At 40.6% G+C, this 25,115-nt stretch overlaps 1 protein-coding gene across 1 annotated transcript in view; it reads left to right on the forward strand.

Moving 5' to 3' along the window:
- Positions 1–25,115, forward strand: part of Pkhd1 (PKHD1 ciliary IPT domain containing fibrocystin/polyductin) — a 410,096-nt gene that overhangs the window by 5,291 nt on the left and 379,690 nt on the right. The window contains exons 4-15 of the mRNA XM_035453320.1: positions 675–783; positions 4,458–4,515; positions 8,866–8,944; positions 13,215–13,289; positions 14,740–14,804; positions 15,260–15,299; positions 16,391–16,461; positions 19,831–19,932; positions 20,925–21,020; positions 23,282–23,423; positions 23,962–24,076; positions 24,811–25,089. Of these exons, the coding sequence (XP_035309211.1) occupies positions 675–783; positions 4,458–4,515; positions 8,866–8,944; positions 13,215–13,289; positions 14,740–14,804; positions 15,260–15,299; positions 16,391–16,461; positions 19,831–19,932; positions 20,925–21,020; positions 23,282–23,423; positions 23,962–24,076; positions 24,811–25,089 (1,231 nt within the window). The remainder of the gene's footprint in view (positions 1–674; positions 784–4,457; positions 4,516–8,865; positions 8,945–13,214; positions 13,290–14,739; positions 14,805–15,259; positions 15,300–16,390; positions 16,462–19,830; positions 19,933–20,924; positions 21,021–23,281; positions 23,424–23,961; positions 24,077–24,810; positions 25,090–25,115) is intronic.

The raw sequence follows: 25,115 nt of genomic DNA on the forward strand, positions 1-25,115 counted from the left end.
GACCTATATTTCTTTGTTGTCCCCTATTTCTATTATTTATAGACTTAGTCTTTTGATGGTGTTCCAGATTTCCTGGATGTTTTGTGGCTGAATTTTTTTTTTTTTAGATTTAACATTTTGCTTGACTGAGGTATCTCTCCTGTCTTTAATGCCTGACGTTCTTTCTTCCATGTCTTGGACTCTGCTGATGCGGTTTACCTTTGAATTTTTTTTTTTGACTTCTTAACTTTTTCATTTTCAGTTTTATTTCAGTTTCAGTTTTCTTTAGTGATACTATTTTTAATTTTCATATCTTTAACCATTTTCATTACTTTGTGTTTCTTTGTGTTTTCATAGACTTCATTAACAGTTATTCTTATTCTCCTCATGATCCTAGAACATATTCATAATTGCTATTTGAAGTGCTCTTGAAGTCCTGTGAGCCCATAATTCTGAGTTATTAAGTTCTTAAATTAAGTTCAAAGGACTGTCTACAACAAGAAGAAGCACAATTTCTCTTGGTGAGGAATCAGCCTTTACAATGACGCTGTAGTGAATAGTAGATCTAGATGGTAAAAAGGGAAATATAGAGACATTGCCTCAGTTCCATCTTACAAACATAGGGACAAAGTGTAAAGCAGTCATGTGGGAACACCTGGATTTATATTCATAAAAATTTCCATTTTCTGCCCCAGATCTCTGCTGTCTGAAGCGCATGAAGGTCTGTACTCTCTAGAGATACGCTCTGGGGAGCAGCTGCTCAGCAACCGGTGTCCAGGATCGCTAGACGGCTGTACTTTTAAGGTGCGTTCTGAGGATACAGGAATGTGTTTGACTGGTCAGGTAGTAAATGTGTTACCAATAACAAGTTATAAATCAACCAGCATGTCTGCTTTAACAGGGAATAAGAAATACAGAGAGAATGCTAGGGTTTCTTTCATGCTGAGAAAGATAAATACTGACTACTTGTATATCAAGTTCTAGCTGAGTGCCTTATGTATATTGGGTAGTACAATGCTCCCAAATTTATGATGGAGTCATCTGTTATGTTTGCTGTATTACCCAGGTAGTAATTGGTAGAACCAGGATTTGAACCCTCTTGTGACTGTGGATCCACATTGAACCCCACCGACATTGTTTTTGTGGACAAGTGTTACGTTTTCTGCTGATTCTGAGTGTTAGGATACTGAAGGGACTCAGAGGTCCCCGATGCTTTGGGGTCTCCATCTCGATGCCCCCTGCTACGTGGCACTAGTTTAGTCTGAAAACCCCTTTGATGCTGGAATTCTCCTTCAAAGTCAGACAGATCAGGAAGGCGAGATGACAGAACTGAGAGCAGTTTCCTTTAGACCAGTGTTTATCTTATTTAATTTAGACCCTTCATACTTAGACTAGGCTTCCTTTTATGTTTGGTTCCACCTAAGATCCATGTAGTTTTGTAGAAGAATGAGCTGTAAAAGGGAAACCCTTCTAGCAGGCATTCATGAAAGGAGGTGCTCCAGCAATGCTCCTGGTAGAAAAGACCTTTGTTTAAGAGTTACAGAGGAAAGATCTGAATCATTAACTCACGCTGCTTTAGAATTAAGACTCCACCCTAAACTCAATATGCTAACTTTTTGAAATTCTGAATTTGCTGTCCAAACACAATTCACAATGTAATCCTCAAACCAAGAGGCTATTGATGTTTGAAACTTTGTGTCTGTAAGTAGGTATCAAAGAGAAGAAACAAAGTTACATCATTCTTTCTCGTTAAGAACTGTATCACCACCTCTCCCCTGGCTCAGGAACCTTCAGAGAGAAGTGTCTGAGCACTCGTGCATCATCAAGCTCCCTTCACCTCAGGAAGTAGTTTTCCTGCTTCTTAGAAAGAGCAGGAAGGACAGGGGTGGGGGAGACACACTTTCTGAAATTGCATATTAAAGAAAACAAGTCCAGCAGTGGCTCTGCCAACTTGGTGAGTTGATGAAATATCACCAGGGGATTCGGTTAATGAGAGGCGCTCGACTGAAATAAAATGCAGTGTGACTTTCTGCTTTGGGACTGGGACTAAGGGAACCATGGGTATTAAAAATTAATTCCATCTTGCCAGCCCACTCCAAAGAGCCTGCTGTGGGCACTGACAAGTCTGAAGGACTCACAGAAGGGTTATCAAGCAGCTGGCTGCTGTGACTTTATCTTTCTAATCCGCTGCTTTTGCTACCCCTCTCTGGCTCACCTACCTTCCCATCTTGCTGCTGCTGACCTCATTGGGCTCAAGGATCAGCATGTAGGAAGCCTGCTTTGAAAGCTCATTAATTTCTCACTGGTCAGACTCCAGCCTGGTGGGTGACCAGAAGTCTGTTTCTCTTAGAAACAGTACTGTTTTATGTTTTATGAATACAGAAAGAATCAAGAGTGCAAACTTTCACTGTGTTTTAACCCTAAGTATACCCCAGTGTTCTCTGAGGAGTGGGGAGGAAGCAATAAATGAGTCTATATATTGCCACTAACTTCTTGAAGGACGGCAGATGGCACAGTATATCTTATATTTCAAGTTGGAAACCTAGAGGTATGCTTCAGTCTTTGCTTTGAAGTTAACTGCTCCATCTGCCTCAAGTTTTAATGAGTGCAAGAGAGGGCAATAACAACTTCTTTAAAATTCCAATGGAAGTCACTTTGGAAGGCAGGGCTCCCGGTGGGAGATGAAAGGCTGAGAGCAGTCACTGGGTTGCAGGCCAGAGCTGGGACTGAATGTTTGGTGTCATGCGTGGAACTTCATTAATCTTTATCTTCTGTTGAGATCACAGCCAGTTCTTAATCTGTGAAGTCACAGTAGTCTCATCTGGACCCCCTGACTGCATATTTTCTGTGAACTACTTTCTAACCCTTCCCCATAGAGAATAAGGAACATGGCATTGACGGCAGACTGTACTGCTGTGTAGATCAATACTTAAAACTCCACACTCAACAGGCCATCATGGGCTTGGTTGAAAAGCCTTTTCATTCCTGATGCCTGATTAGGGTAGTTGATTAACCATGGTTATTCTCTGGTAATGGTCTCCCTGGGAATTTGGACTCCCGGGAAGCTGGATGCAGCCCAAACAAAACAGTTTGCTGTAGTTTGTTTTGTAAATGGGAAGCACCATAGCTGTTTAGAAAGGAAGCAGTCCAGGCATCTACTGGGAGACGAGGTGACTAAGTGTCTTCCTGGGCGAACAATTAACTCATGGGTCAGACCTTGGCTGGTCAGTCTGACCCATTCTATATGTCTCCATTTCCTCATGTAGCCTGGGATGTTCCACTGGAGCAATGCTCTAATCTTAGCCTAACCTAGACATCTGTAGGTGAGATGGACTTCCAGAATTTTCTCATTCTCCCTTTCCTTCTCAACAGTACATTAGTCAACCATGAATGGACAATTAGATGTATTGACAGGAGTTCAAGTGTCTCCTACATTTCAGGCTAGGCAGAGGAAAGCAAGTGCAATGGCAACAGGTATTGTCCCTTCTTGGTGAAGCATGAAGCTAACAGGTGGTGTGTTTTAAGAAAGGACATTGAAAGTTGATTTGGGGGTTTCATGTCTAGGCTTCAGTATGTTCCCACTTCTCCCAAAAATATGTGTGTGTGTGTGTGTGTGTGTGTGTGTGTGTTCACATGTGGCCTTGATGAACACGTGGAGGTCAAAGGAGAATCTTGGACTTCTGTCTGTCTATCTTTGACTTCTACCTTGTTTAAGTCAGGATCTCTATGGTTTTTCCATGAACTTCCAGAGATTCTTCTTTCTGTACCTCCCACACCACCATAGGAACACTGGGACTGGAATAACAGACATTTACTTGACATGGGTTGTGGGGATTCAAACTCAGGTCCTTGTGCTTGCATAACAAATGTTTTACCCATTTGTTATACCCATTTGTCATACCCATGGCCTCCTTCTTGAAAGACAGTGTTCCTTCTCTTTTCTTGAATATTTTCCCACAAAACAGGTGCCTTCTGCTTTTCTAACTTTACTTATGTATATCCAAGTTCTTATTTTATGTAGTGGCTAGATGACAATAGTTTAAACTACACTCCTTCCAGCTTAAAAATGAATTCTCTTCTAGGTGCATATGAATCTTTAAGAGTCAATGACATTAAATTATAATAATTGAATTAAAAGACTGACATTCTGGGTGGTACCTTGTCCACCTTTCTTTCTGGCAAAATATGTCCCTGGGTGTGGCAGGCAGGTAGGTAGAAACAGGCTTGCAAGATTTGAACTGTATGGCACAGGGTAGAGAGATGCATGGCCTCGGTCAGATCCCTCAAACTCACCTGCAAAATATAATAATGCCTGTCATTCCCCCTTCATGGGACTGGCATGAGGAGAACAAGGAGTAGGTGTCCAGTGATTTGGGAAATGCATCCTGTTTTTCACTCCTGTTTTCTGAGGATAAGTTTGTGGCTCTTGGGATCATGACTGTTCTAACAAAATGCTCACTTGTGATAAATACTTTCAGTTTTCCAAGGCACAGACACCTGTTGTGTATCACGTTAGTCCGCCAAGTGGAGTTCCAGGTAAGAAATCTTCTGTTAAATATGAATAACTGTGAATCTCTTTGCCAATCTTGTCTCAAACTCTTCTAACCAGTGTGTGGTTTCTATGGTTCAATTTAGAGTCCTATCTGATGTTTTGAAAATAAGTTTCAGCTTCTGGTTTCTTCTTAAGTTGGTTTGTTTTTTCCCTTTAGGCACTTTTGTTCTATGGCTTTACCCAAAACATGATTAAAACAAGAAAGTCTGACAACATCCAAAGTAGTCCATACTACAGGCAGCAGGGGTCGGGATCACCACCACTCCACTTTATTCCCACTTGAAATAGTCCATTCATACTAGGGGGCCCTTATTGAACCCCTATGGCGTGCCAACTTACATCCTTAACTCATCATATGTATTACTACCTGAGGATCACTAACACATGATGCTACAGTAACTATTATTATTTTCATCTTGAGGAGAAAGAAATGAGGCATCAGGGGTTAAAGGATTTGTTCAAAGGAGCAGTTCTCAACCTTCTTAATATATATAGTTCCTCATGCTGTGGTGATCTCCACCCATAAAATTATTTCACTGCTACTTCATAACTGTAATTTTTCTACTGTTATGAATCATAATGTAAGCATCTGATATGCAGGATATACGATATGCATCTTGTCTGACATGGGACCACCCACAAAGGGATTGAGACCCACAGGTTAAGAACTGCTAGTCTAAATTCATATCAATAAGAAGTGGTGCAGCCAAGGTTCAAGTTGACATGAAGCCTGTGTATATTACTATTTTGATGCATATCAACTGGTTCGGGATACCACTTGGAATGCTATTAGCCCTGATGTTTTTCTAGGGGATTTGTTCATGAGTTAGCGAAACACAGACATGAATTTGATCTTAGTCAAGGCTCAGAAAAGATGAAACACAGGCATATTATAGCTGGGAGGGTAGAAGAGGGAGTGGCTGTGTAAGGGTAGGGGATTTACATAGAAGGGGATGCCCTGAGACATAGGTCCAGTAACTTTGTAAGTTTTTTTTAAAACCAAGTAATAAACACAGGTTTTAAAAATGTACTTTTCTGTCTTTTTATGGGCAAATTCCTGTGTGTGTATGTATGTATGTATGTATGTATATATGTACACACACACATATATCAGATTTTTCATTTGTTCTATATTTCCAGTATGGTATACATCTGTGAACATAGTTGCTAATTTTTTTTTAAAAAAACCCATTACATTTGCTTCTTTACTTATTAGTAGTGTGCATTTGAGTGTGTGTGTGTGTGTGTGTGTGTGTGTGTGTGTGTGTGTGTTACTGTTGTACTATGTACATGTGCACAGGTGTCATAGCTTGTGTATGGAGGTCAGAGGACAACTTTCAGGAGTTGGCTCTCTCCTACCATGTGGGTTCAGGAATGAAACGCCGGTTATCATATTCAATGGGAAGTGCCTTTTAAAACCCACTGAACCATCTTGCTAGGCCAAGTTGCTAGGTTTTCAGGTATGATTACCTCAAAATGCATAATCTGATCTGTTTTTGACGTGATTAACTGATTATCTTAGGTGGCAGGTATCTTATTCTGATGAGGGATGAATAAGGAGCCATTAGAGATATGAGGTGGGATGTCAGCTGCTCTCCAGATATGTCAAACTGGTTTGTCTCAATGAGGTGGAGTTCTGCACACTGTCTCTTCCACCTTTTGGAGGAACAATTGGTGGCTGGCCTTGTCAGAGCGGTCCCTCAAGGCACGATCCACATGGCTGCATCTTTGAAATCACTTTCTAGACAATTACTCTCATTTCATTTGGGAAGCTTGCCCAGAGTAGCAGCCAGGGACACTAGGGAGGAGGTAGATACCTAAGAGAGGGCATTATATTTTATGGGTAGTTGGATTTCTGTATGTGCTTAACAGTCCTTCACTGGGACACAGAATCCCCTGGCACTGTGCTCTACTTTGCCCATTTGCCAGACTCTGTTAGGCTTCTTTGTTTAGGAACAAACAACCAAAATCCCCACAAGATTTTCTAATTTCTGTAACCTGCTATAATTTGTTTGTTTGCTTTGCTTTTTTTTTTCTGAGACAGGGTTTCTCTGTGTAGCTTTGGAGCCTGTCCTGGATCTCACTCTGTAGACCAGGCTGTCTATGAACTCCCAGAGATCCACCTATCTCTGCCTCAAGAGCACTGGGATTAAAGGCATGCGCCACCACCGCCCGGCTCCTGATATTTGTTTTTAAGTGGCATTTAACAAAGCTTGACCTCATCCCAGAGAACTAGGAAGCCAATCATGTAGTTTTGTCAACATTAAACGAAACATTTTGCCCATGAGCAGCAGCAGAGAATTTGAGGTTCTAGTTTTCTGAAAACTTGAGACCTTGATCTTAGTCCTTAAGAACCCATGCTTTCTCTTCACCCTCCTGAAACGTTCAGTTCTAGCCATGCAATGACTGCCAATGAAAGTCCCCTTACAGATGACAGAGAACAGCATGAAGAGAATCCATGGGTGACGATGTTTAGTAGCTTTACGGACTCATGGAGAAACTCAGTTTTCTGGACACAGTGACCCCAAGTATATCCTTTGTTGAGTTTGGAGGTTTTACTGAACTAACAGATACCTCTCTCATCTGAGAAGCTAGTTTGTAATAACATTACTCCTGTCTATCTTGAGTAGCTGGGGTTATAGGAGCATGGCATTGTACATGTCTTGCCTTGTCTTTGCTGAGTGAACAACATGTGCCCATTACCCAAACTTTAGCCCTAACTCTCTTGTTATTTTGTGTTCATCTTTAGTTCCTGTCAGTTTGATTCACAAGGGACTTTTATCTTTTGTACTTTGAGATATGAAAAATAATTAGGATCCCCAAAGACTAATCAGAGATTGTGTGATACAGCCTCTTCATATAGCTTTTATTTATTTATTTATTTATTTATTTATTTATTTATTTATTTATCTATTTATTTATTTATTTTAGCTCTTTGAGACTTTCACACACTGTATTTTGATCACATTTGCCTTCTCTTCCCACTGGTTCCAGATCCACTTGTCTTTTCCCTACCTATGCAGCTCTTTTATTTGCCTTAAAACAAACATTAAGTACAATTTGTGTTGCCCATATACTCTTGGGGGTATGGCCTTCCACTGGAGCGTGGTTGACTTACCAAGGGCCACACTCTTAAAGAAAATTGATTGACTTCCGCTCTCTCAGCAGTTCCCCGTTGCCAATAGTTCAGTATTGAGGGGTAGAGTTACATGTGAAGCTCCCTTATTTCATGCTGGGATTTTGTCTGCTTCTAGCTTGCACAGGTTTTGTCTCCACAAGTGCTGTGAGTTTGTTTGTGCAACTGCCCACTTGTGTGTGGAAAATGCTGTTACTTAGTCATCACTGTCTCAAGATCTTGCAATTTTTTTACCCCTCTTTTACGATGATCCTGGAATACATGGGGTATGTGTGATATAGATATCCCCCAATACAGCTAAGCACTCTACAACTCTTAGGCTTTGCAAATTGACCAATTATGAGTCTGTGTTAATCATCATCTCAAAGAAGGTACTTTGATGTGGGTTGAGAGATATAACACACACCACACACACACACACACACACACACACACACACAGAGAGAGAGAGAGAGAGAGAGAGAGGGAGAGGATATCATACATTATTTAATGTGCGCATTAAACACTGTATCTCATTCATACCAAAATATGCATATTTGTCTTCTCAAATATATACTTTATTTTTGAAGATGCTCAAAAATCCTTTCTTCCAGATTTTAAAACATAGTACATTGACATTATGTAAGTAAAGTCACTGAATTGTGCAGTAGAATACCAGGACTTACTTTTCCCCTCTCACTGGAACTTAGCTGCCATTGGTCAGCCTTTTCCTTTTTTTTTTTTTTTTTTTTTTTTTTTTGGAGACAGGGTTTCTCTGTGTAGCTTTGGAGCCTATCCTGGCACTCGCTCTGGAGACCAGGCTGGCCTCAAACTCACAAAGACCTGCCTGCCTCTGCCTACCGAGTGCTGGGATTAAGGGCATGGGCCATCAATGCCCGGCAGTCAGCCTTTTCTTATCCCTCCCTCTCGTTGATTCTTCCTAGCCTATTCTTCCCAGTAGAATAGGTAAGTACTATTTGACTCTCAAAGTCTGTGTAATCAGTGCTTTAGGTATTATGTTATTCTAGCCTTCTTAGTGTGAAACCTTGATGGCTGGATTTTAGCATTCATTTTACATTTATATAGTTTATTAAACATGTAAATTTTATACACTTGTGCCTTATTGGGTATATGTAACAAAACAAAAGCAAACAGAATATACACTACACATTTGAGATTTGAGCTAAACCCATTGCATTTTGAATTCCTTTTAAACCAGGAGAAGTAGTACATGTGTACGGCTGGATCATCACTGACCAGTTGGAAACCTTTGATCCTGATGTGGACTACATTGACAGGTAAGCGTATGTTTGATTCTGTGCTTACTTGGCACATATGAGCTAGATGGACAGCCTCTCTGCACCAGTAAATTGCAAGGACTTGGCACAAAACTGCCATTTTTCTTTATGCAGTTTATGGTTCCTGGTGCACCAGACTTAGCTTTTTTACTTTGTGGATGTGATTGCAACTGGCAGGTTACGTTGGTCCATTGTTTGTTTGTTTGCTTGTTTTTCTGACAAGTGGTGACTGGTCTCTGTGAACTGCACTGTAACTGCATCCGAGGGTTTTCCTTTTTGATTGTTACCCATCCTTCCCTCCTCTCTTAGGCTAAAGTAAATTCTTTCTAAAATGATACACAAACACAAAAGTCCATTAACTTCTCTTTTTAGTTATTGCCCATATATGCATTTAGAAGTTCTGTTAGTGGGATGAGAGTGAACTGTGCTCAGGTACCAAAGAGGAAGGAACCATGGGCTCAGGTACTAAAAGCTGTGTAGCTTGTAATATTTTGTTTGTTTTTTATTTTTGCTTTTTTTGGGGAATGATTACATGTGAATGTGACTTTCTTTAATGGCTATTTTAGAACTAGAAAATGTTGCAGATTGCACCCCGTCCCCTGGGCTCCACAGCAGGACCATAATCCCCTAAGGCCAGAGTGGCCATAGTTACACCAGGGAAAATACCACCCACCACCCACAGAATCTCTTTAAGCCTGCCCAACAATCTCAGACTAGGCACACACACACACACACACACACACACACACACACACACACACACACACACACACACACACACACACGGCTCCATATTTGGTCTACAACTTGGGAAGAAATTTTCAGCTTTATCAGAGGCCAGGCAAAATCTAGGAACTCCAGGTAAGACATAACCCATAGCTAGCTAAGACTCTGTAATGCCTACCCAGCAACTCCAGACTGCAACCTTTCCCCTGGGCTCCACACTAGGGCCCAAAGCCCTGGAAGCCTTATAGGAGGCCAGGGTGGTCCTAGAAACCCCATATAAAATACTGCCCACTGTCCACAAAATCCCTTTAAGCCTGCCAAACAACCTCAGACTGCACCATTCACCCCGGGGCTGGGGGTGGGGGTTTACATATCCCAGTCTACAACTTCAGAAGCAAACTTCCATTTGACCAGAGCCCAAGCAGAATCTAGGAAGCCCAGCCTACATCCCCCCATCTTGGGCTACATATCCAGGCCTACTTCAGAAACAGACTTCAGCTTTACAGGAGCTCAGAGAAGATCTGGGGACCTCAACTGCAACAGTGTACTGGAGGCCAGGCTGGGACCCCAGAGGCTAGACCAGATCTAGAGACCATATACTTCATCCCCTTCCTCTGGGCTCCATGTCCAGAAGACCAGAGACCAGAGAGGAAAGAGAAACCAAGGAATAACAACAAAGATAGACGTAGGAATCAACACCTAGACCTATAAGCAGTCCAAATCTAGATGCCTAAACACTAGTGTAAGAACACAATCAGTAACAGAAAAGTCAGTATGGCATCACCAGAGTCCGGCTGTCCAACAACAGCAAGACCTGAGCAATCCAACACAACTGAAGCATAAGAAAACAACCTTAAAAATGAGTTTATGAAGATGACAGAGGTCCTTAAGAAGGATATGAAAAAAATCCCTTACAGAAATTGAGGAAAAGAGAAATAAAAAATTGGAAGAAAACAATAAAAAGGAAACTTTTCAAGACCTGAAAATGTAAATAGACGCAATAAAGAAAACACAGAGGGAATCCTAGAAATGGGAAATCTGGGTAAGCAAACAGGAACTACCTATGTAAGCATCACCAACAGAATACAAGAGATGGAGGAAAGAATCTCGGGTACCAAAGACATGATAGAGGAAACAGATTCATCAGTCAAAGAAAACATTAACTCTAAATAATTTCTAACACAAAATATCCAGGAAACCTGGGACTATGAAAAGACCAAACATAAGACTAATAGGAATACTTTAAGGATCTCCCCATGGAAGGTCTCACCCTCCCTGGGGAGCAGAAGGGGAATGGGATAGAGGGTTGGTGGGGAATAGGGGAGGAGGGGAGGGAGAGGGAACTGGGATTGACAAGTAAAACAAGCTTGTTTCTAATTTAAATAAAAAGGAAAAAATAGGAACAGAAAGAAGAAGAAACCCAACTCAAAAACCCAGAGAATATATTTAACAAAATCATAGAAAAAATTTCCCCAACCTAAAATGGACATGCCTATAAAGGTATAAGAAGCTTACAGATTATACCTGGCATTTTGATTAGGAAAGGAGAAAGAAAACAGATGGTTATCAAAGATAGAAGGCAGAGATGATTTGACTTGGGCAGGTTTGACTATTCTGTATATTTTTCTTAGAGATCTTATGTTTTTTTCTAAGTTTTTTTTTTCTTTTGGCTTTTCAAGACAGGGTTTCTCTGTGTATCCCTGGCTGTCCTGGAACTCACTCTGTAGACCAATGTACCCTCAAACTCATAGAGATTCACCTGCCTCTGCCTTCCTAGTTCTGGAATTAAAGACATGGACTGCCACCACCACACAGTTTTTCTATGTATTTTTAAGATTTATTTATTTTCTATTCCCCCTTCCCAGAGAGACCCATGCATCCCCCTTGGGCTCTCCTTGTTGCCTAACCTCTCTAGGTCTGTGGACCATAGCATGGTTGCCCTTTAAAATTAATATCCACTTATGAGTGAGTACATACTTGTATGTCTTTCTGGGTTTGGGTTGCCTCACTCAGGATGAATTTTTCTGGTTTCATTAGTTTGCCTTCAAATTTACTGATGTCCTTGTTTTTGACAGCTGAGTAGTGCTCCATTGTGTAGATGTGCACATTTTCTTTATCCATTCTTTGGTTGAGGGGCATCTGGGTTGTTTCCAGGCTCTGGCTATTATAAATAAAGCTTCTATGAATATATATATGTATATATATTAATATTAATATTAAAAGCAGCAGGGGATAAAAGCCAAGTAACATGTAAAGGCAGACCTATTAGATCTACACCTGATTTCTCAATGGAGACTCTAAATTCCAGAAGGGCCTGGACAGATGTCTCCCAGACTCTAGGAGACCACGGATGCTAGCCCAGACTACTCCAACCAGCAAAATTGTCCATCACCAAAATGGAGAAAATAAAAATATTTCATGACAAAGTTAAATTTAAACAATATCTATCCACAAGCCCAGTCCTACAGAAGGTACTAGAAGGAAAATTCCAATCCCAGAAAGTTAACCATACCCACAAAAGCACAGACAATTGTTAATCCGACACCACCAAAACCCAAAGAAGGGAAACGCACAAATACACACACACACACACACACACACACACACACACACACACACACACACACACACACTACCACTGCCACCACCAAAATAACAGGAATTAATAATCAATGGTCATTAATATCCCTTGGTATCAATAGACTCAATTTGTCAATAAAAAGACACAGGCTAATGGAGTGAATACGAAAACAGAATTCCATCATTACATACAAGAAACACACCTCAAAATCCCAGATAGACATTACCTCAGAATAAAGGGTTGGAAAAAGATTTTCCAATCAAATGGACTTCTAAGAAGCAAGCTGGTGTAGCTATCCTAATATCTAACAAAATAGACTTCCAACCACAATTACTCAAAAGAGATGGAGGACATTTCATATTCATCAAAGGAAAAATCCACCAAGATATTTCAACTCTGAACATCTATGCCCCAAATGTAAGGGCACCCACATTTGTAAAAATAAAAATCACACACAGATCCCCACACAATAATAGTAGGAGACTTTATCACCCCATTCTCACCAGTGATTTTTACTGGGGATAGAAAGTCCAGGTCCATCCGTAGCCAATGTGCCATCTTCACTACTTGGACCTCTCTCAACCTCAGTTTGGGATTCAACTTTTAAAAGGGGACAGTGAAGGCTCATTGCTCAGTAACTTCAGACAAAGCATTGCCAATATGGAGATGAGGGGAGTTTGGGAGAGATGGGGTAAGAGCTCCAATAGCAGTGTGGAAGCATAGGCTGTGAGGGTACCTCTCCTTTCTGGGAGAAAAGTTAAAGTCTTCACTGAGCCCCCCTACAATGGTACCATTGGGTTCAGAGGAGAAAGTTCATAACAGGCAGCCTTTTGGCAACCATGTTTACTGGGAACATTGCACTATTCTTTTTTTGTCTCTCTCTCTCTCTCTCTCTCTCTCTCTCTCTCTCTCTCTCTCTCTCTCTCTCTCTCTCTCTCTCTCTCTTTATGTCCTCCTACCCAGCCCATTGATCCTGGAAGCTGGTAGAGACAAATGGCTTACTCCTTGTTCCCTTGTAAATAGGCAGACTGGAAGCTGGTAAGTATTTTTTTTTGTTATTGTTTTCTTTTGAATGGGTATGCTTTCAGTTTCTTCCATATCTCCACCACATGCACATAAATCTTTAAAAAAAAAGGATCTTTAAAAAAAATCTTTAAAAAAAAAGACAAGTCAAAAAAAAAAAGACAAGTCCTGTGTAATATTAGCTGTCTTTATCCTTAGACTCACTGGAAAATATGAAAGAATTGGGTATCAGTTGAAAATAAAAATTAAAGTAGGGGCTGGAGAGATGGTTCAGCAGTTAAGAGCACTGATTGCTCTTCTAGAGGTCCTGAGTTCAATTCCCAGCAACCACATGTCGGCTCACAACCACCTTGAATGAGACCTGGTGCCCTCTGCTGGCATGCAGGCAGAAGACTGTATACATAATAAATAAATAAAATCTTTTAAAAAATTAAAGTAGAATCTAAAACCTTTTGTGAAAACAGGTAGGCACTGGTTGTTAAAGGCATATCTGCCCCAAGGCTTGTCCAATGGTTTGTGTTGAAGTTAGTCAATCATTTTGTGGTATGTACATATGATGATTAATCTCCATTTTCAGAAGACACAGGGTTTCAGAGAGCAAGCAGGAGAGCTGAACCTGTGACCCTGTATGACTAACCAGCCTCTAGAATCCATGTCCTAACCATTGTCACTATAATGACCAAGAAAGCAAACAACACCTGGAACATGTTATCCTTTCTCCCCTTTTAATGTGCTTGTGGTGTGCATGTTTGTGTAAGCATGTTCACATGTATGGGGACATGTATGTGTGTGACTTTACATGGGCATGCATGTAGGTTCAAGTTTGGTTTGTGGAATCATAATAGATCTCTTTTGCACCCTATTTAAAGAGACAGGCCCTCTTAATCAAACCCAGAGCTAGATACAACTAGTCTTACTCACCCAAAGTCCTATCCTGAAACATTTAAAAGAAGTGTCTGCATGCTCTAGGTGATATAGCCATAGTTTGGCTGTATTTTTACTTCACTTTCAACTAGGTAGATTAATTTTCCTTTGGGATTATTACAAGAATTGTGTGGTATGCCCTGGCTTCTTGGGATGAGTATTTCCTGGAGCCAAATTCTATTCTATAGTTTCTTTCTAGTGTCTTCAGTTCGTTTTGCTTGAAGTTGTCTGCTTTAAATTCTCACTTTTTATAGGTTTTATTGTAGTCATCCTAAAATAGATTTTTGGAAAGAAAAAACTAAATGGACATTAGGAGTAAGTTAAATTTTGTCTCCCCCATTGTACATTTGACATGTGGCTTATGTATTGGCAACCCCAGTAAGCATTTTCCTAAGGATTTGACCATGCCCTTACTACACCTTTAGTATGTATCAGTTTTCTCTGGTTAATTTGACTCCTCTCTCTCTCTCTATTGCTTTCTTTAGAGTTGGGAATTCTAAGCAATGTCTGATTATTCTTACTTCAATATGTTTTGCCTCAGTTTTCCCATACAGGAGGAAAATGGCCTTGGGACTGTGCAGTGCCGTTTGGAAGGCGATTACATTGGTCTGTTTTAGAACTATCATTTAAAAGACTCACCCATTTCTTTCCTGGTACCCAGAAAGGAAAACAAAAACATATTCATCAGATGGTATTATGTGAATGATAATCATTGCTACCAAAATAACTTCTACAAACATTACACAAAACAACTTCCATATCAACTGATTGATTCATCATAATCAGTAATTTTAATTTACAAGCCATTGTGTTGACAACGTCAACCAATGTGTTAGGATTTAAATCATGCTTCATCTAAATCTAAGCCTGGGGGTTTGTTTGTCTTACATGTGTCCATTTTATCACAAAAGTCCATGGGGTCTTTTCCTGGGCAACATGAAAGAAATTCCAGGCTTGGGCAGTAATGATGATATTGGAGATTTGGGCCTAGGGTAGCAATGTTCTGGCCCAGAAGATTCATGAATGGTGCTGCATTCATGTCTGTCTTCTTTGTGTTTCAGGTTCTCAGAATGTTAGTTTCTCAGTCTTTAACAAAGGGAGGTAAGTGACCGGAGCAGACAAACCTGTGTCTTGTATTGTCTGTAACGTCCTGTGTACTACTCTCTTAAAGCTTTGTCATTTCAACTGTATACCAATAGGATATAGAAAACTTCCTACATCTCCTTGGTTTCTTTCACTTGAGTGAGCATTGTTCTCTGTCTTACATATGGGCATGAAAAATGTTTCAATGTAGGGATGGTACAGATTTTTAAGAACTGGCCCTTAAGTCAAAGTTCAGTGAATCTGCAGCTGTCATGTGGGTGTTGAGGGATACAATTTTCTCAAGACACATTGTGTCATTATAGGAATTGCCTTCAAGATACAAAAGAGCTCATATTTCATGATTCTTTGGAGACACAGATTAAATTAGGATTCTGGATTTCTATGTGCACCTTTATTCTTGCTCTGCCAGAAGTTTTTGTCCTTAAAAGTGCATTGCTTGATATTAATTTTATTGTGATTATATTAACACACTTCATATGGGTATATAGCTCGAAGTTTGGATTTGTTTTCTTTTTCTCTCTCTTCAAGTTCAAAATTGATCTACTCTATCATAGGAATCTACTGTATCTATCTATTGTAATAATCTACCGTATCTAATATAGGAATCAATTGTATCTATTGTAATAATCTACTTATCTATTTAGGAATCACCTGTATCTATTGTAATAATCTAATATATATTATATTGTATATATATTGTAGGAATCTACTGTATCTGTCCATTATAAGAATCTACTGTGTCTATCTATTGTAGATATGTACTGTATCTGTTTATTGTAGGAATCTACTGTATCTATTTATCTATTGTAGGAATCTACTGTATCTATCTAGTGTGTGTTAGCTCAGTATCAACGCCCATTCATATTTGCTGTTGCATTTAATGCCTCTAACATTCTATAAAATAGAGATTATTCTCATACAATCATTTTATCTATGAGAAAAGCATGGATCCAGTGATATTGCTTTCTGGTTATCAAAAGGAACTGGTGTTCTAGAGGTTATTTTGTGTACTTCCTTTCAAGCAGCCAATTAAAAAAAAATGCAACTGTAGGTGACATTTTACCCACAGCCCTTGTTTTCCTGTGAAGGTCGACAGTGCACAAGGATGCCTGGTTGATCAGTGCTAAACAGGACCTGTTCCTGTACCAGACATATGCAGGTAATCTTTCTCTTCATCCTGTCTGCTTCATCCCTTCTCTCAAAGTGCACTCAATGTTAGACTCTCTGGTTCTTTCTTCCTGCAGTTTCTCTTTGGCCATGAACATGACCTCTTGATTCTGGTTAAGGAGCTTGTGTCTCTGTCAGCTCTAGTGCTTATGGCTCTGCATTGCTTAATGGTATTCTGAGAAATGCACCGTTGGATGCTTTAGTTATTGCACTTTGCTTACAGCTTTCATGCACACAAATGTATATGCTGCAACTCCATTTTGCATTGTGGCCTCTTGATGCAAACGGGAGATGAGGAAAACATGACATGCATGAAGCTGGTGTCAGTGTAATGCAGCATACTGTTTTAAAGTGAACTTTTTATTTCATAAGCAAGAATAAGCACTATAAAATAACAGAAAAAAGCATAGGGATAGTATAATATAATAAGCAGATAAAGTAATTTAAATGATTAAATCTAGATTATGCCCATTCGTGTTTTTTATTACATACAACACGATTGTGTGACAGTTTCATAATTTATATAATGAATTGTAATTATTTCACTTCCCATTCCCTTCTTTCATCCTCCTCCAATGGCAGTATGGTAAGGTTTATATGCACTAGTGTAACCACAAATATGTGTGTTGTGCATTGTGATATGCTGTTACAGTAGGCTTGCTGATGTCACTACATGACAAGGAGTTTTCAGCACCAGTACAGTCTCATGGGATTACTGATGCAGACATGATCTCTCGTCAGTAGATCTAGTGTCAAGCAGCTTTTGATTGTATTCACAGAGTCTTGATTGTAGATTTCTACACAAAAATCATTGGCTATAGTTTGAATGAAATGAAGAAGAGTTGTGCCTTCCTCTATGTTCTAAAAAGTAACAGAAGAAAGGTGGAATTTAAAATATAATAGGACTTCTTTTTGGTCATTCTAACACCAACTTATGAATTCATTCATTCATTCCATGGTTTATGACCTGCCTATTCTGATGCTAAACTATGGTGTTGCTCTCTGATGGCCAAACCCTGCTTCTGAAATATGAACACTGAAAATTGGAAACTCGCATGAAATTGTGAACTCATTGCTGCAGCAGGCAGATGGTTATTTAGAGAGAGCATACAGTGTCTAGGTTTTTAATACAACCAGAAAATCCTGAAAAACACGTCTGTGTGGGAGGTTCATATTTCAGAAGCAACAAAATCTGCCTTTCCAAATGTAAAAGCTGTCATCTTATAGATGATCTGAGAAATGCCATTCATTCTCTAGACCGCCTATCCTGATGGAGCCAAATTCTGACCCCTGCTTTTCTTGTCTTTAAACTGTTATCAAAGTGTGTTTGAGAGTTGATGTGAAGAAGCACCCATACGGATGGATACAGTGACGGGAGCAGCAAGATGTTCAATCTGTTATTGAGTGTTTGTCATATAACCTCAACATTCATTTCTTTGAACTAAAAGATATGGAACATTGCCCTTATTTTTCTATGGAGAAAACAGATTAAGAGGGAATTCAACTTGTCCAAAGGTCCTTGCAAGCTAGTTAAAAACCCCATGCACACAACCCATACCCTCTAGGAAGCATACTGCCTTTGGAATCAGACCTCAGGGTTTGTTCTATGATTCTCCTGTGATTGTAGAGCCCTGAGATGCTGGATGAGTAGACTGACATTATATGTTATCACACAATGAAGACTCAATGTATGATATAATGTTGCCATACACTTCATGGCTGAAGACTCAGAAGCAAGGGCATTTTCATAGTGCAGGAATCCCCGGAGATATGAACCATCCACAGAGTCTTGGGCTGAGCCTCTTTAGTCTGGCACTCAGTAACTAGTCCAGTGTGGTTAAGTCCCTAAGTTCCTGAGCATATATGAAATGAATAATGTGGTGGTTGTCCTTTTAACTCTAAAGATTGTCTAAAGTAGTTGGTGAGGAAGGATATTTGAATTCACCCAGTGTTTTTCTGTTCTTTCATGATCACACTCATGGAATCATAAATTCCCTCATTTTGTTTCCCATATAGTTTTTAAATATGACATGTCTATTTTTATTTATTTTACTGTGTTTTTTTCTGAGACAGAGGTTCTCTGTGTAGCTCTGGCTGTCTTGGAACTTGGTTTATAGATTATCTGCCTGCCTCTGTCTCCCAAGTTCTGGGATTAAAAGAGTGCACCATTACACCTGGCACATCTGTCTACTGTACATTACAGTGTAAATACATATTATCTTCCAATCAAAGAGCACAACTCTTCTTTACCCTAAAGGAACTGAACTTCAGGTTGTGAGTATTTAAAGAAAGGACAAGGGCTGCAGAGATGGCCCGGTGGCTAAAAGCATATACTGATCTTGTAGAAGACCTGAGTGCATTTCACAGCACCAACATTGGGCAGCTCAGAACAACCTATAATCTCAGCTCCAAGACAGTCTCCTGCCCTCTTCTGGCATCTGCAAGTGCCGTGTCCCTCCATAAACACATAATTAAAAAATCTTTAAAGAAGGAATAACATTAAGTTTCTGTGGGTATGTATCACATTGCTATAGAGCAGTGGTTCTCAACCTTCCTAATGCTGTGACCCTTTAATATGGTTCCTCAGGTTGTGGTGGCCCCCAATCATAACATTATTTCTTTGCTACTTGTAATTGTAGTACTGTAATTGCGTTACTGTTATGAATCATAATGTAAATATCTGATATGCCACCCCAAAGAGGCTGAGACTCACAGGTTGAGAACTAATGCTTTGGAGGCTTCAGCTTGAGAGAAGAGTAGGTGAGGCATTGCATGGGGAAGAACTAAGGATGGGGTAATGAAAGTTCTACCTAATGCATCCATTGTTGATTCTTCCATGTGGTGTAATCTACTCTTCCCTGTTGTTAAATTAAATCCTTGATGTGATATATCAGAAGAAAGCATAAGGCTTTTGCTGATACTGTGAGTGACCTTTCCTATAAATACTGATCCTCTAATATTATTATATATATATATTAGAGGATCAGTGTTTATAGGACTATATATATATGTATATATATATATATATTCCTTTTGTTATTATGTGCATTTAAATGATGATTAGAAAAACTTGAAGCGTTGCTGGACTTGAAGGGCTGGAGAGATGTCTGAGAGGTTATGAACACTGGTTGCTTTTCCAGAGGTTCTGAGTTCAATTCCGAGCAACTGCATGGTGGCTCACAACCATCTATAAAGAGATCTGGTGCCCTCTTCTGGTGTGCAGGCATGCAGACAGGCAGAACATTGTATACATAATAAATAAGTAAATCTTTAAAAAAATTACGTTATGATGGGTTCTCTTATTGTCTTGGGCACATCACATTACATATCTAGAAACTTATGTTTTTATAAACCCTTGCAGAAATCATATCTGTGTTTCCAAAAGTTGGGAGCCTTGGTGGAAGAACAGACATCACCATTACAGGAGACTTCTTTGACCCTTCTGCCCAGGTTACCATTGCAGGTAATTATGTTAAAATGGCTGAAAATGGTCTAGTTTTAAATGCTGTATGAATTTTATCTCTAATGGCTTAAGGCTGTGAGGGGAAGCTTCCTTAAATTTTAAACATTTATCTACTATTTATTTAGTGTGTGTGTGTGTGTGTGTGTGTGTGTGTGTGTGTGTGTGTGTGTGTGTGTGTGTGTTTGCATCATGTCCCACAGTGCTTGTGTGGAGGTTCGAAGGACAGCTTGTAGAGGTGGATACTCCCCCTTCCATCAAACTTGGGCTGTCAGGCTTGACAGAAGGTACCCTCCCTCACAGACCCATCTCACGGGTCCTGTGTTTATGTTTTCTGATATCTGATGACTCTAAAGTCTTTCACCTGTATGTGTTGGTGAACAGATAGGAATTTTGTCCTGTCCCCTTGCAAATATGCCATATAGACAGGGTGGCTTTCAGAAAGAGTCACCATATATGCAGATTTCCTATCCTAGAGAAGAAGAGAAGGGAAATCATAGCTGCCTTATCCCAAAGGTCCATTTTTACCCTACTCATCTTCATTCTTTGTCATGAGTAGGTGGGCATTTCCTATGCAGACTCCTCTGGAGTGTTTCTTGGGAAACCTTTCTGGGGCACATTTCTGGGACTTTCTGTCCTGAAACAGGCTGCTCCTGATACATTCATGCTGCTCTTACCCTCCCCACTCAGCAAGAGGGCCAGCACCTCCTCAGTGAATGGAATTGTTTTGTGTGATTTGCTTTCTCACAACCATGAGCTGCCCCCCCCCCCCCATTGCACTGCATAGTCTCTTTCTTGACCTTCTGTCAGGGTGACAACTTTGCTACTGTCCAGACCCCGCATTAATAGAACTCTATTTAGTCTTTAATTCTCTCTCTTCTCTTCTTCTCTCTCTCTCTCTCTCTCTCTCTCTCTCTCTCTCTGTGTGTGTGTGTGTGTGTGTGTGTGTGTGTGTATCTATAGATACATTTATGCACTTTAAACATTCTCCTTAGGCATCCCATGTGATATTAGACATGTGTCTCCCAGGAAGATTGAGTGCACCACCAGGGCTCCAGGAAGAGGAGCAAGGCTCACCACTCCTCAGGCAGGTAAGGAGGTCACCAGGGCTGCTCAGTGAACTCTCCACTGCCATGCTTTGTCTTCAGACCCATAGAGAAGAAGGAAACACGTTTGAATTCTGTCTCAGCAGTTTGACTAGATCCGGAGTGCTGTGGCCAAGCCCTTCATATCAGGGAATATCTTAGATTCATTCAGTTGTGGAATGGCACTACCTCCCTAGCCCCAGCCATATGTCTAAACAATAGACTCCAGGCAGACTCCAGCTGCCACCAAGACACTGCGGCTCTTGAATCCCCAAACTGCCTCTCTGCATTTGGTAAGACAGTTGTATGTGTATTGGCCGAGGAGACAGGAGCAGTGGAGCATGCTATTTTGTGCTCATAGCAGCAGCAGTAGGTAGGTCAGTGTAAGGCAAGATGGGGTATATTTAAATGTTGTTTATTTTCCCCCGTGGGCCTTTTCCCGCTGATATCACACATGGGGATATGCTGTGACATGGCCACCAGCATCTGCCTCCAGTGGACAGAAATGGAGGAGGCAAGGCAGCAGGTTCCACCTGTCCTTCTTAGTTTGAAGTGCCCACAGTTTCGGCTAAGCATTAGCACTAGAGGCTCCAAGCAGTTAAGCATGAGGAAGGTTGGCATGTTGCTCTGTCGAGAACCTCAGGCCTGTGCTCCGTGCACAAGGCACTGACCCAATGCTTAAAGATGTGGTGAGTCCATTTGAAAGGCTCAGCACCCATAAGCAAAGTTGCCCTGCAAGAATGGAACTTTCCTAAAGATGGGCCTTGGCAGTGTGGAGACAAATGCAAAGCTCTGGCTTGAGAATTCCACAGCTCCCAGATCCCCAGTGTTTACTTAAGGAGAGCTCCCATCCAAGGAAGTACCAAAAACAAGTAATGCAGAGAAAGTGTGTTTCCTGCATCAGGAAACAGAAGCTGGTTCCCTTGTTGAGCATTTCCTGCTTAAGCTGCTCCAGTCCTGGTAGGATCATTTCCGGAAAGCAGCTATTTGAGTTAGTGATGCCCTTTATGAAAAGCTTTGGAGGTTTGTCCTGCAGAAGTAGGGCAAAACTCCACACAAAAGCAGTACTTCTCCAACATGGCTGATTCTTGTCCTCAGGAGACAAGATGATATTAGCATCTAACAAATAGAAACCAGGGATGCGGCTCACCCTGCAGTGTACAGCACAGCCCAACAACAAAGCTGCCCAGACTAAAATAGAAACAGTGTAGAGGTTGGGAATTTCAGAGTTACAGTAATATTCTTATATTTTTGATTGTGAGCCTAGCCTTGAACGGCTGAGCCGTCTCTCCAGCCCAACAGTAATATTCTTAACATGCTCCTATCTCTCCTCTTATAGCTTATTTGCTGATCTATCTCTGGGATCAATGAGGAGCAACACTGGTAGTTTATAGTGACAGTGTAGATACTTTGTATTGAGTACCCACTCTATTTCCATATCTTTTTAGTCTTTGTATATTGTTTCTAGTTATTATCAGCCTTATTTTGTTGTATAACAGAATGAGATACAGGGAATTGAAGAATGCCTTTAAACTTCACATCTGTAAAGGGTGGAGCTAGAATCTGAATGACCAATCAAGATGACTAATCAATATTGATCAAGATTAGTATCCAATATTGATGTACACGTGCCTTTTGATTAAAGGCTAGCGTAATATAATGTGTAAATAACTACAACATCATGTAAAAAGCCAAATAATCAAATTATGCCACTGATTGGCTTTGTGAGTTGGCAATTTTTCTAGGAAAGGGAATTTTATGGAATAGAACTTGCAGCTTGAATCTGGCCTTCAAAGACGCTGAAGTTCATGTCTACTTCTAGAAGGCACAATGTCAGGCCACACCACAGCTTACCATCTCACAGACCACCTTTTCTGAATAGCAGCATTGTTCTCCCATTGTTCTCTAGGACTTGACTTTCTTCTGTGACATGCCTGCCTCCTCCATCCTCTGAGAGCATCTCTCTTTAATGTTTCTTGTCCTGTTCTTTTTCTGAGAGGCAGACTTCTACTGGGGGAATATCCACCTATTATCTATTTTTCTATCATCTATCTATCTATCATCTATCTATCTATCTATCTATCTATCTATCTATCTATCTTCTTTCTATAAAGTACCTAGTATCTACAGAGTCTCTCTTAAGACTATTCCATCTTGGTCTCTGGCAACTCACTTTTACTAATAACACCTGCAGTGCCTTCCACGCTGTAAGTTAAGTGGGGTCCTTGTGAGGACCACTTGGCTATGGGGTGTACACGTCTTAACAGGCAATCGAGGACTTCTTTTTGAAGTTGGAGATGCTGCTGAGGATGTGGAGCTGACTGAAGCCACCCCAGGGTACAGGTGGCAGGTAGTCCCCAATGCCAGTTCTCCATCTGGATTTTGGTCAAAGGAAGGGCAACCTTTCAGGTATGTTGTAGACAAAGTGGGAATCTATATCAAAAGTATATGAACTAAGGTGAGCCAGGACACAGGGAAGAATGCAGTGATATTTCTAGGGACTCATTTGTCACATGAGGCAGTTACAACTGGGGTGTCTGATAGTGTTCTCAGCCGGTGTTGGTCATTCTGGTGATCATATGATGTTTTGTAGCTGCATAACCAAATACTGACTAATGTGTAAAACCCTTAATTCCTGTAATACTAAATCTGCTTTGGAGATAAGTGGTCTTGTCAGCCAAGCCTCCACATTGTCCTGTGCTATGGACACAATCTCCTGAGAATGATACAACAGCGAAGGGATTTGTGGATGTGTAGAGACTGACATACTGAGATCATGAAGGGGTGATTGCTCTTTCTAGAATAATCAGAATAATCCTGTGGTATAAGAGTCAGTTTTTTTTTTTTTTGTCATTTCCATAATGAGCAAAGCATAAGGGCTGCTATATGTTGGCTCAGTGATCCCGGTTTTGTTACTCTCACCTGACTTTGTTCCTCTGTGTTTCAGAGCACGGCTCAGTGGGTTCTTTGTGGCTCCAGAGACAAACAATTACACATTCTGGATCCAGGCAGATAGCCCAGCTTCCTTGCATTTCAGTTTCTCAGAGGACCCAAGGACTAAGGTACTCACCCTCCTCTGGGTTGCCTTTCCTTTGTTCACAGTCCTTTGCCCTTGACAGAAGAAAGGATCTGAGAGAAAGATTCCCTGCTCTATACTTGTAAAATACCACTGGAAAGCAATTTGGATGACTATAAAGGAATTGTAAACCCAGCATTATGCTACATTTTACAACTTTGCTTATTTTTTAATCTCTGTGAAATATGCATATCTCCACTTTTTGATGAGAAAACTGAGGCATTGCAGAATTGTGTGGCCTGTTCAGGACCACTTGAATAATAAGAGAAGTGTTCACGATTCAAAATCAGAGTGGCTTGGCTCTCAAATTCCAACCTTTTCCACTAGGTTTGGGTTAGCATCATGTAGGAAGCTTCTTTTGTCGGCCCTGTACTTTTAGAAAGCAGTCAATATCCATTTGTGCCGTTGGCAGAGACCCATGATGTTCTTAGTGTGCTCTCTGAGATTGATTTGCTTGCTGGAGAAAGTCACAGATTTTGATGAGCTAATACCATTCTAGGTCTTTCAAGGGGTTAACGCTATCTTTTTACAGCATCACACAGACATAGGTTGTAAGGGCAGTCATTCTCTCAAATACTATGCAATCGAGAGAGAGAATGGAGGAGGAGTGGAGAAGCACTTAAAAATGTCGTGTCAGTAGCTTTTGAAATGCTCATTATCTGAGAACAAAATGCATGGAAGATTCCTAGTGTTGACCATGATTGGCTTATTCCGGCATAGGTAGAAATGGCTTCTGTTGGAGTTGGCACTGTTGACTGGTTTGACTCTTGGGAACAGAAAGGGAATGAAGGAAGCTGGCAACAGAAGACCACTAAGCTCGAACTGAGGGGCGGAGCCAAATACTACTTGGAAGCAGAGCAGCATGGGATAGCCCCCAGGAGGGGGATGAGAATTGGTGTCCAGATCCACAACACTTGGCTGAATCCTGATGTGGTCAACACTTACCTTCTGGAGAAACAACAGATCCGAGCCCAAGCCCAGAGACTTCCAGAAATACAGGTCCGTGTGTCTTTCTTCTCAGTCCT

This window comes from Cricetulus griseus (genome assembly GCF_003668045.3).
Source record: "Cricetulus griseus strain 17A/GY chromosome 1 unlocalized genomic scaffold, alternate assembly CriGri-PICRH-1.0 chr1_1, whole genome shotgun sequence".
Taxonomy (NCBI): Eukaryota; Metazoa; Chordata; class Mammalia; order Rodentia; family Cricetidae; genus Cricetulus; species Cricetulus griseus.